Here is a 12,858-nt window from a genome sequence, read left to right as displayed (position 1 = left end):
ATAGCAACTTTTTAAGTTTGGGGTGGTGATTCTCACAAAAAGAAAATAAAAAAAAAGTAAAAATAAAATGAAGAAAAAGAAAGAAGAAAAAAAAAGAAAAAAAATCAATTTGTGTACTTTGATAAATAATATCTTCTTGGTTCTGTGGTTAATGTTTGAGAATCTCCATAATGAAAATGTGAAGAAAAAAATGGTAGAATAAAAGAGCAACAAAAACATATGTAAGAAATATTAAATCATTCATTCATTCTTTCATTTGTATTTCTTGTAAAAGTAATTTGATTATGTTACATTATTTTCTATTTGAGTAGGAAACTTTTCAAGGTAAGTTGCAACAAGCTTCCAAAGGTGGGGAAACATCTAGTAGTTGTAGCCAAGTGGCATAGATAGCGGCATTTGAGGAGCGAGCAAAAGCAGCAGAGCACGAGGCACGAGAGGTGCGAAAGAAGCTAAGGAAAGCAGAGCATCGTTGACAAGAGGATGAGAAACGCACTATAGAGCTTCAGATACAGCTAGCAACATTGAAAAAATGTGTTGCTTCCATACATGCTGAGTCATCTCGTCGTCGTCGTCATTTAGATTATGACGAGGATAAGTCTAACGATGATGACGGCGAGGAGTTGATGACTCTTCATCATATGCATTTTTTCCCACTATTTTAGTCTTATTTATCCTCAATTATTAGTTAAATTAAGGATTTATTTGATATATTTTGTTGATTTTTGTTCCTTGAGTTAAATTAAATGTTTTATGTTTTATTTTAGTGATTAAGTAGGAATTTTTCGTAATTTTACATTGCGTTGCGTTTTGGTGCAGTGCTGAATTTTGGTGAGAAATCAACATGACATATGTAGAATATTTCAGCCATATCTGGAGTTGTAGATGTCCAATTGGAGTCAAACCAAGTTCAAATGAAAGCTACGATCCATAGCTACAACCTTCATGACGACACCAGAACCAAATTCAGACTCGAAAGAGGCGCAAAATGCAATATACGTCGGACAACAGATGCTGAGCGTTTGGAGCGCGCCTGGGGCGCGTTTTCAGCCATCCAACACTGCACAGATTCCCCTGGAGCGCGTTTTTCGCGCCTGGGGTGCGCAAGACGCACCAACAACCATAAAAACACAATTTTTTTTTACTGTTTTAGGAATCCTTTTGACTATTGGGAAGTTGGGAGACTTGTGCCCTAGCATAGAAACTCAAAGATGACCGTTTCTAACATCATTGGAGCATCATTGGAGCAGTTTTATCAAGAATCATTCATGAATCTTTCTTGTAATCCTTCTCTAATCTTTATCTCTTTTATTTCTGTCATGAGTAACTAAACCCTATTTGTTAGGGATGAGTGTAACCAGATGAAACCCTTATTTTTCTGATTTGATTTCTAGTTATATGAATGAGTTTATTGAATTGTTTTTCTCATCTCTGTGCTTAATGCTTTTTATTGCTTGATCAACATTAAAATGTTCTACGATTTGTATTTTGAAACGGAAGTGGACTTTACGAATGCTTGAGATGAGAAATTCATGAATTTGTAGTCTAGACATAGGTGCAGGTCATGAAACCAATTAAATTAGTTGCAAAGCAATAATTTACAAGAGAATTTCTATACGGTAATGCTTAATTCTAATCTTAAATCTACTAAGGAATTAGGGGTTACTTTGGAATTAAAGGTTCTGTCACTAAGACATTAGGGCAAGAATAATAAAGAGAATTCGGTAATAATTCAATAAAGGAATTCAATAACTAGGATCAAATTATACACCAAGGTTGGATTCGAAGTGAAACTCATCCCTGACATTTTTCTCAATTTATAAAGGATCAATTTTACTATTGCTGTCAATTTTAAATATTATTTCAATCAACTTGGGAACTTTTTATTCAATTTTAGTAACTAAATATAATTCAATAGTAAAACACAATCCTTGAGTTCGACACTCGGTACTACCGTTTTATTATTACTTGCAACGATTCAGTACACTTGCTGAAACACTATCAAAACCGAAGCAGACAACAAAAGGAAAGAAGCAGTCTCTATAATATGGCAGTGTTTCTTTTCAACAACTCCATTTTATTGAGGAGTATCAATACAAGAAGTCTGGTGGAGGGTGCCATCATAAGCAAGTAATTTAGAAAATTTATTAGAGGTATATTCACCTCCTAAATCACAACGAAAGCACTTTATAACATCATTATGTTGAGTTTTGACCATTGCATAAAACATATGATAAATGTCAAAAAAATCAGACCGGTTTTTCATAAGATAAACCCAACAATAACGAGTGTAATCATCAATAAACAAAACATAATATCTAGATCCACCTTTGGTGAGAATCGGTGATGGACCCCAAACATCAGAGTGAACTAAATCAAAAAGCGCATATAAAACGGAAACACTTTTACTAAACGGTAAAGCTAGAAATTTAGCAAGTTTACAACCACAACAATCTGAGATATCACTGGTTTGTAACTTTCCTAAAGCTCTAGTAGAAGCCAAATATTTTAATCTAGAAGCAGAAACATGTCCAAGGAGAGAATGCCATAAATAAAAACAAGAAGACAAAGAATTCAAGCGAAAACTAGATAATAAGTCAGCACTAGTTGTTGAGGCTGCAATATTTGGGACTCGCAGGTCATCCAAAACATAAAGTCCTCTTTTCTATGGCATGTCCCAATCAGCCTCTCGGAATATGGATCCTGCACACAACAAGTGGAAGAAAATATAACTGAATAACCGAAATCACATATTTGACTAACAGAAGCAAAGACTCAACTGAATAACCGAAATCACATAATAAATATCAAAAAGAGACTAGTTAGGTGTGGAGACAGAACCAATGCTTGCTAGTGGCATATGAGTCCCATCAGCATTCATAACCGACACAGACGAGGCAAGTTTCACAAACACAAAAGATTTATCATCATATGTCATATGGTGAGATGCTCCAGAATTAAGAATCCATATGGAAGGAGATATACCTGACATACCAGATGAGTTCAAACCTTTAGAAGAGGTGGCAGACATGGCTTGTGATTGAGTGGCAATATGTTTTTGAAGTTGTTCTGCAATATCAGATATTTGGGAAGCAGTCTCAGATGAGTATACAGAACCAGAACTAGAGCCAATGGTAGGAGGAACAGAAACAACAAAATTGGACGATGGCCCCCTCAAATTCTTCTTATGTGCTCTCCCCAAATTTTGACAATGTGCTTTTCAATGACCTTTTTCTTTGCAAAATGCACATTCATCATTACCAAACCCAACTCTCCCTTGAGATTTTCCTTTTTGAACAGGAGCAACAAAAACAGATGGAGGAGTTGAGATAATTCCTTTATCTAACACACCAGAATGAGTCTTAAGTCTGATTTCATAAGTTCGGTAGGCTTAACATAAGTTCCATCAACAAAACCCACATATCTTTTCCAATCAAATTTTTTTTCATCACATAACTCCAATAAGAGTAATTTTTTCAATTGAGGTGAACACTAACAGCTTGAAGAGAATCATCCTTAGCACCAACCATAACAAATAATGACAGGAAAATAGACAAACACAATCACTGAGACAAAATAAATTAGGGATAACTTGTCAACAATAGAGTCAACAAGAACCAAACAAAATCACGCTGAAAATAGAAGAACATAACCACGCCGAAAACATAAGAGCAGAATCGCGTCGGAAATAGAGAGGCATAAGCGTGCCAGAAACGGAGGAAACAAATCGGTACCGACTGCAAAACGGGTCGAAAAATGAGGAAACAAATCGGTACCAGCCGCAAAACGGGTCGCACAAAGCTGTGGACCACTTTACAGTAGATCCCAAAATCAACCAAAACTTTTTAATACCATGTTAACAATGAAAAGAGAAAGAAGAGAGACAACCAATCTAGGGTTTCACAACATAGAATGAACCAAACTTAAGTTAATGGTGTTACAATGAGTATATATACAAGATAATATAAATGTCTAAAATACCCTTACTACTAATATATAATAACATTATCTAACAGTTTCATCATTCGTTTACAAGTAGTCGTTTGTTGTCGGACCCTCAAACGAAGTTTCTTGTAAACAAAATTTGCACATTAAAGCTAAAGAATTGGTATAAGAAGAAAGTATAGAACAATGCCAAGATCAATCTAAAAATAGAACACAAACAAAATTTGCATATTAAAGCTAAAGAAATGGTATAAGAAGAAAGTATAGAACAATGCCAAGATCAATCTAAAAATAGAACACAAACAAAATTTGCACATTAAAGCTAAAGAATTGGTATAAGAAGAAAGTATAGAACAATGCCAAGATCAATCTAAAAATAGAACACAAACAAAATTTGCATATTAAAGCTAAAGAAATGGTATAAGAAGAAAGTATAGAACAATTAATGCCAAAATCAATCTAAAAAAAGAACAGAAGTATGATACCACAAACAAGAAAGAAGAGTGAATCTTTAGCTAAACACAAATCACAAAGGCAGCATGTGATGCAAAAATAACCCACAAAAGAGGAAAAGAAAAGACTTAGAAGATTTAATCGAGGAGGGAGAGAAATCGACAAAATCGAGTATATAAAATTAATTTTGATGTTAATCTATAATAATTTCTATGTTATTATGATATCTTAAGATTAATGTTAATGATGTAAGTATATATATCTTAAATTTTGATATATCTTGATTACATATTTAATTAAGACATATATATAAAGTTAATTAAAAATTAATTTTATAAAAGATGATAATTATTTTCTAAATTTTATTTTGTTTTATATTCAAGTAAATATGTCTTTTTCAATTGCAATTGTTTTTATTTTATTTTGTTTCTTTAATATCATTAAAATTAAATCAAATATATATTTACATGATTCAAAATAATTTTAGATGATTTAAATAATTTAGTTTATTATTTTATGAACTAATATTAAATAATTTAAATATTTTCTTAATAATTGTGATAAAATAAAATAATATTTTTTGAAGAAAAATAATATGATATTTTTGTATATATTAATTATTTTTTCAAATCTGATATACGTATTTTTTCAAATCTCTACCCACTAGAGAGATTACTGACATCACAATGGAGACCCTAGCTATGGACAAAAAGTAGGGCATCTGCACAGTTCTTTGTGCATGTATAGTTTTCTTATGATTTTGTCTCCATACTGACTAATCATTGGTTTAACACACCATATACATTGTATTTTATTATTATACTATTTATTCTTTTACAAGTTTTTGTTGTTACAGGAAAAATAACATTATGCATAAAATAATGAAAACAAATATTATGTGAAAAGAAAAAAGAGAAAGAAAGGTGTGATAACTTAAATATAAAATTAAATTAATGCCTTTTCCAAAATACTGTAGATAATTTCATATATGATTTTGTGAGCAAATATCACCTTTCATATATTGCTCTTATATACGATAATATCATCAATTTATTGCAAATTGCAAATACTAATATTTTTATAAGCAAAGTATTATGAAGAGATTATAAGGGGTACTTTAACACAAATCAATGGTGTCAACTTGTATCCTATAACTTTGTTGTTTATTGTACTTTACCATCAATAATTAGAAGTAACATGTGATCTTTATCTTTTTTTATATTTAACTATTTGTTTAAATTAATTTAAATTTAGATCAATTTTTTCTTATGGGGATACATCCAAATATAACTTTGGGCAATTAACAAAGTGCCAAGAGAATCTTGCTCCGTGTGTTTCCTTCCCTGGTATGTTCAAGGAAATGGTCTACAATATAACTTTTCTTAGCTTCTTAAACTTTTCTCCTATTCAACTTTTTCTTCTTTTATCCTCCTAAACAAATAGGATTTCTTTTGTGAGCTATATAAAGGTCAAAAAATGGTCTTAGAGGCTATGGTTTATCCACGAGATCAATTCACTCACAACTCCAACGAATACTTGTACTCATTCGTTGGAACCAATGCGAGTGAAAGATCTTGGCACCAAAATCAAATAGCCGAAGAAAATGACGTATTTGGAATCATCAACAAGAAGTTAGACCATAATATCCAAACAAATTGGGATTCTTCTTCTCCTTCATTGTTGCAAAATGTGATAGATAAATGGGATTCAAACCCTTCCTTATTAACTTCCACTATTGAAGCCACTGCAACAACCACAACCACTTGTCGACGCAAACGACGACACATCAAGTGCATAAAAAACGAGGTGGAAATCGAGAACCAGAGGATGACTCATATTACAGTTGAGCGCAACCGAAGGAAACAGATGAACGAGTACTTTGCTGTACTTAGATCTTTGATGCCTCCTTCTTATGCACAAAGGGTTAGTTTTATACTTCAGTACTAAATTTATAAACAAAATGGTATATATATATATATATATATATATATATATATATTGTGCTAATTATATTTAGAGACAAATTTTGTATCCAAATAGTATTTATCAAAATATTTATCCAATTGTGGTTATATACTAAAGACTACCATGTGGTTCTAAAACAGGGTGATCAAGCATCAATAGTTGGAGGAGCAATTAACTTTGTGAAGGAGTTAGAGCAACTTCTACACTGTATGAAGGGTGAAAAGAAAAAAAACGAACAAGTACAAGAAAATGGCTTAATTATTGGATCATCACCCTTTGCTGAGTTCTTCACGTTCCCTCAGTACTCGACCTGGTTGACTCAGAGCAACACGTGCTACATTTCCAAACAAAATCAGTCACGTGCCATGTCAGATATAGAAGTGACTTTGGTTGATAATCATGCAAATATAAAGATAATTTTGAAGAAACGACATGGACAGGTTATGAAGATGGTTGTTGGGCTTCAAAACCTTGGTTTCAATGTTCTTCATCTTAATGTTGCCACTGCGGATGATATGGTACTTGTCTCACTTAGTATCAAGGTAAATTAATTTCTACTAAAATTTATTTAAGTAAATAAATTTTATTACTAAATTTGAGACAACTTTTGTATGTTTCTGTCTCTAAATTTTCATCGATATTTGATTGTTTTAGAAATGTTTATGTATTATTTGGTGTATGAAAACTAAATTTACAATAGATGGAATATTAAAAATAATTTATTTTATATAAAACTAATGTAAATACATCGAACACTTATTTGTCACCTTCCAATAAAAGAAGCAGGATTCAAATTATTTAAATGATATAACACTACATCGTTACAGTTACATGTATGACTAGTAAATGATTTTAAACTGTTAATATATATAAATTAATATATAATTGTTTTGTGCTCCTGATATTATATATATTAAACATTTTTACGTTAGTGTGGGGTGGTTTATTGTACGACAGAAAGATATTTGAGTTGAAATATATTAGTTATCGGTGCAACAAGAAAGATAATTAGGTTAAAAGTTTCTACTTGGTGTTATGAATTGCTGTCAGAACTATCTTTTAATTATATTATTTTTGGTTAAAAAAATGTTTCTCATGTTAATTGTAATAGAAGTCTTTATATTCTCGGTGTAGTTGCTTTGTAGTTAATTTTATATATATACATGAGTTTTAACGTTTTATATATAAAAAATTTAGGTTAAATTATATGCGTAGTTCGTTAATTTAATTTCAGGTAATGTTTTACTTCTTTATTTTTTTTTCTGAGTTGGTCTTTTATTTTAATTTTAAGTGGTAATTTGATAGTTTATGTTTTAAAATTTCAACAATGTTATCTTTTTTTATACAAAAATTTAAAAAAATCATCAAATTTTTCAACCAAAACCTATAAAATTAATAATCATCTTCAATATAATGCAAATTTTATCAAATCCATAACTCAAATATTCAAATACATTCATATTTCATCTCCAACAACATCAAATAAAGAATGAAAAATATGAGTTTATTTCAAGATTTAAATTATGAATTTGATTAAATTTATATTTTATTAATGATGATAATGAATTTTATAGATTTTGTTTGAAAAATTTGATGATTTTTTTGTATTTTTGTAAAAAAAAAAGGACAACATTGTTGACATTTTAAAACATAACATATCAAATTGTCACTTAAAATTAAAATAAATGACCAACTCGAAAAAAAAATATATAAAAAACTAAAACGTTACTTGAAGTTAAGTTAAGGGACCGCGAATTTAGCCAAAAATTTATTAAAACTAATTTATATTTAAATTTTGTTAAATAGAAAGTTAATAACATTTGTTTAATATATGTATTTTTGTAAAGCAGGTAGAGGAAGGGTGTCATCATAACACGGGGGATGAAATTGCAGCAGCTGTGAATCAATTATCACGCACAATCTAGGTGGAACTGCTGCTTTGAACTGAATTACACTTTAAACATTACTATATTTAAGTTTGTCGATTTAACTTTTCTCTTTATATTTATTTTTTTTTATAATCATATATTAAATTGTGTATACCGCCACAATGCAAGGTATTTTACATATTTTATACTGTAAGTCAATCTCTACTATCAGATTATTATATTTTTTCTCATTTTTATAATAAAAATATCAAAGATTATAATTATAATTAATTGTGATATATTAATAATATAAAAAAATTATTAATGCATAATAATTAAACTCGTCATATATTTAAGGTTTTTATATTTGTTGCATGATACAACTATAAGAAATTCAAAACACTGAATAGGGGTTAGAAGATCGTTGTATTCTATTTTATTATTGTTGGGAAAAATAGCATAAGTTAAAAAATTAAGACACAATCACAACACAACAATATAACGTGGAAACTCTAAAACTGGAGAAAAAACCGCTGCCTAAACCGGGGGACTTGCAATCAACCCCAACAATTATGTTTTCTGAAAAAAATAAAAAGGATGAATAAGCATTTTTTTTACGTAAATGTATGAGTAAGGATATGTATGATTATAAATTTCCTTTTATTTCTTCTTTTGCTTTTTATTTCAGCCGCTAGAAATTATCGACATGAAAATATTTAAGATGGGACAACCACTTTATGTTGTGGAGACTCCCTACTCCGGCTGCGTGTATCATCATTCTGTATTTTTGTGAATTATTTTCGTAATTTTCCGAGCATGACCATCAATCTTTGGAGTATATATTGTTTGTGGGGCCATCTTACCATCAATATATGTTTTTAGGGTTAAGTTAATTTGTATGTTATTGCTCAACAATTTTAGAATTTTATATTTAGATATTACGTCGTTACCACTACATATAAATTCGGATTTTTGGCTATTAAGAACAGAAAAGGAGTTGAACTATCACCTAATTAAAATTTGAAATAAAATTGATCTCAAAATTTGGATGACTCCACTTGTTAGAGATCTGTTTAGTATTTGTTGCATAAGGACTGAACTTGTAAATGATGTATAATTGACTTGTTGAGTTGGATCTTGGCCCATTACTATAAGGCTATATAAGTCGAATCAATGTAAACAGAAAAAATAAATTGTTGAAAACGCTTTTGTATTTTGCTCACCTTTCTATTGGTGTTAGAGGTCCAATTTGGATTCTGACCAAAAACTGAAGTTTTCGAAAACGGTTAGTTAGTTGAGAGTTTGTAATTCTCTTATGATATTTTATTGTCCATTGTTGCAATAGGTTAGAGTATCTCTTCGTATTCCTCTTAATTTTATTTGCTTATGAAAAGAACTCATCATTCGTAAAATAGACACTGCCCTCATCCTTGGGGTAAACAAGGGTTGCAACACCCAAATAATATATATATATATATATATATATATATATATATATATATATATATATATATAAAGAAGAGTTTTACAACAAGTATGTGTAGTAGAGTTAAATCTTGACCATACATAAATGGTAATGATTAATAGTTATTTAAGTAATATAATAATTATTTAAGAAAATCATACAATTTTTTCTTTTAAGTTTAATTATTTATGTATGATTATGTTATTAAAATTTAATTATCTCATATTCTTATTATAAAACTTCTCCCATTTAATATATATGCTAATTTATGTATTATATATTTAACAATTGCATACTCTCGTTATAAAACTCATCTTATTTGATATGAGTTTAAAGAACTCATCTCATTTAACATTTATATTTATATTTAAGATTAAAAGATATACATTTTTAGATGAATTGTTCTCCATCAAACATGAACATTGTTACATTCCAATGCGCCATCCATCTATTGTTACATGTCCATGGATTGACGCCAAAAAAGATGTCATGTCTTATGACTTTTTGGCATTTATGAGGGTTAGTTTGTAGCAACCGATAATTTCAATTTTTATTTTTTTTGTAATGTAAGCATTTGAAACAAAATATAAAGTCTCAATGATATGCCTTTAAGGCTTTAACTACTAGAACTAGTTGCGTGCTACTTTTAACCGATGTGACATATATAAGGTCCACTTTTCACTTCTTGTTTCTATAATTTGACATTTGACATTTTCCCATGTAGCTCGAACAACATTTCAATTGTCAAGTTGCCAAATCTAAGGCTTGGCATTGTTGGCCTTGCTTTTTACAATTATAATTATACATATTTATATATCGATATGGAGAATTTTTTGGTGCGTAGTGGAATTTTTTATTTTGATTAAATGTACGCGTATTGGATATTATACCTACATAATCATTTTTGTGATTAATATATATTTAACATTCCAAAATTGTCCACAGTAGCATGTAATCCAAGACATTATGTCGTGTAGTTTGTATAGTTACCATGACATATGCATATAGTAATCTGAAAGCAGTATTTGAAAATAAAATAACTAATTAACATAATCCAAGAACGTTTGGATGGAGTATTGCAAGATATATTTCAATTTGTTTTATCAGGATTATCGAGTTTGAACTTTGAGAGTACAACAATATTAGATTTTTTAGAAATTTGTTTGTCGTTCACGTGATCCTACTCACTCAAGGATTGCAATACTCAATTTATATAAAATAAAAAATAAAAATAAAAAAATAAAAACTAACATGTTATAAGTTTTATGCTATGGTTAACCCAAAATATATAGGAAAAATAATTTACTACCTTTTATTTCTTTCAAAATAGCCATAAGCCTACTTGGTCATTATATCAAAAGAAATAAATTCGAATCGTAGATTTTGTCATGAGTTCGAACTCGAGACTTCATAAATTAATTATGATAAAATTTATCATCTCTTTTAAAATAAAAAACAAAAGAAGTAATAAACTTGAAATGAATCCTAACTTGATTTCCCGCAAGTCCGCAACCATCTTCATAATCAAGAAGGCGTTAGCTGAAATTTAATTTTATATTCTTAGCCTTAGTTTGATGTATATAGGTTCGATGACTTAATCATAGTTGACTTGGTATTACTTGTTAGTTTGATTCTAACTGATTATGTTATATCAGTTAGCTTATTTCATTTTTCATTATTCAAAGTATAAATATAATTGTAATTTCCACTTTTATGATCAAGGAGAATGAGGTATTTCAGTAAACCATTCATTTTATAACAGTAATATGGTATCAAAAGAAATCCTTCTCATCACTTCTGCATCAATTTTTCCTCTTCTCAATTTCTCAACCATGGCCAACGAATCTGAATCCGATAACACAACTACCACATCAGCCATCGCAATTCCAGAAGCAACCCAAAATCCACAAAGCCTCTATTACCTTCATCTCAGAGAAAATCTAGATTTCATTCTCGTTGCACCACCATTAATTATGACAACTACTACTACAATTGGAGTAAATACATGAAGCGTGTTTTGTCATCCAAGAAGAAACTTTCTTTAATCAAGGGCTCCCTCAAACAACCACCATCTTGAGATCCCAACTTTTGAGTTTTGAGATTGTTGCAACAATATGATTCTATCATGGATCACATGCAATCTTTCTTGTCATATCGCTCAGAGTACCATCTGCTTTGACAAAGGAAACTATACTTTTGATTTTCATAATTAATCAATGATTTACACTCCATCAGACAAGGTGATAGATTCCTTTCTCAATATTTCAATGACCTCAAATTTTTTTGAGATGACTTTAACGAATCCTCTTATGAAGATGAAGATGAAGAGCAAGTAAACATGAATCTTATGGAAGACGTTCACTCTGATAGTGAATATGTTGATGATAAATTTGAGAAAGGTCATGACAAAAGAACTTGTCATATATATGTTGAAGACATGGAAAGACAAGACACGTTTTAGAACTATCAAATCAGCACCCAATCAAATATGGGTACCTAAGGACAAAATAATATACATTGCAGATATTCTTAGCAACAAAGGTGAAACACCAACCATGATACCTAGACAGTGGATGTTCACAACACATAACGAGAGAAAAGTATATCACTACAAAAAATTTGAAATATTGTGTCACATGCTTTGAGACGGTTTTTAGAAAACCTCCTGCATTCATACACTGCGGCGGTTCATGCGGCGTTTTTTCACAACTGTCGCCATATTTGGTTCGAAATTAGAAACGCGATAACCATTTTGACATCCCGCTGGTTCTTTTCCCCCCTCAAATCTCTCTCTCTCAGGTCTCATAACTAAAAACCCTTTTGCCCAAAAATTTCAGAAATAAAATTTTATGCAACTCCGGTCATTCCTCCCTCCACATTGTTCAGTTTCCACTTCTTGCTAGAGTTTTACAGCCTCCTTTCTGCTCGTGTTATCCGGATTCCGTTCTAGTCGCGTTTTCCGACCTCCGTTCTGCTTGCATTTTTCGGCCTCCATTTTGCTCGCGTTTTACGGCGGCGATCTTGCTTCGTTTCCCAGCAGGTATTCCACACGTGTTTTCAGGTGCCTCAGGTTCATTTCTCTTTTCTGGAAAATGTTTTTTGTACTTGCGTTTTTTATTTTTCACCATTACGATTTCAACTTTGTGATATTTCTTTTTTTTTTTT

The 12,858-nt window shown here is 30.4% G+C and overlaps 1 protein-coding gene across 2 annotated transcripts; it reads left to right on the top strand.

Moving 5' to 3' along the window:
• Window positions 1-5,672: 5,672 nt before the first annotated feature.
• On the top strand, window positions 5,673-8,456 carry LOC101508665 (transcription factor bHLH94-like). 2 transcript variants are annotated; one of them, XM_073364716.1, is made up of 3 exons: window positions 5,673-6,318; window positions 6,501-6,902; window positions 8,208-8,456. In XM_073364716.1, the coding sequence occupies exons 1-3, from the start codon at window positions 5,872-5,874 to the stop codon at window positions 8,283-8,285; spliced, it is 927 nt and encodes a 308-aa protein (XP_073220817.1). In that variant the 5' UTR covers window positions 5,673-5,871; the 3' UTR covers window positions 8,286-8,456. The 2 variants fall into 2 exon arrangements, with proteins under 2 accessions (XP_073220817.1, XP_004517115.1); XM_004517058.4 differs by having other exon boundaries at window positions 5,676-6,318; window positions 8,211-8,456.
• The last annotated feature ends 4,402 nt before the right edge of the window (window positions 8,457-12,858 follow it).

This window comes from Cicer arietinum, unplaced genomic scaffold (assembly GCF_000331145.2).
Source record: "Cicer arietinum cultivar CDC Frontier isolate Library 1 unplaced genomic scaffold, Cicar.CDCFrontier_v2.0 Ca_scaffold_5028_v2.0, whole genome shotgun sequence".
Taxonomy (NCBI): Eukaryota; Viridiplantae; Streptophyta; class Magnoliopsida; order Fabales; family Fabaceae; genus Cicer; species Cicer arietinum.
Note: the sequence above shows the minus strand (reverse complement) of the source record. Positions and strands in the feature narration are given on the sequence as shown.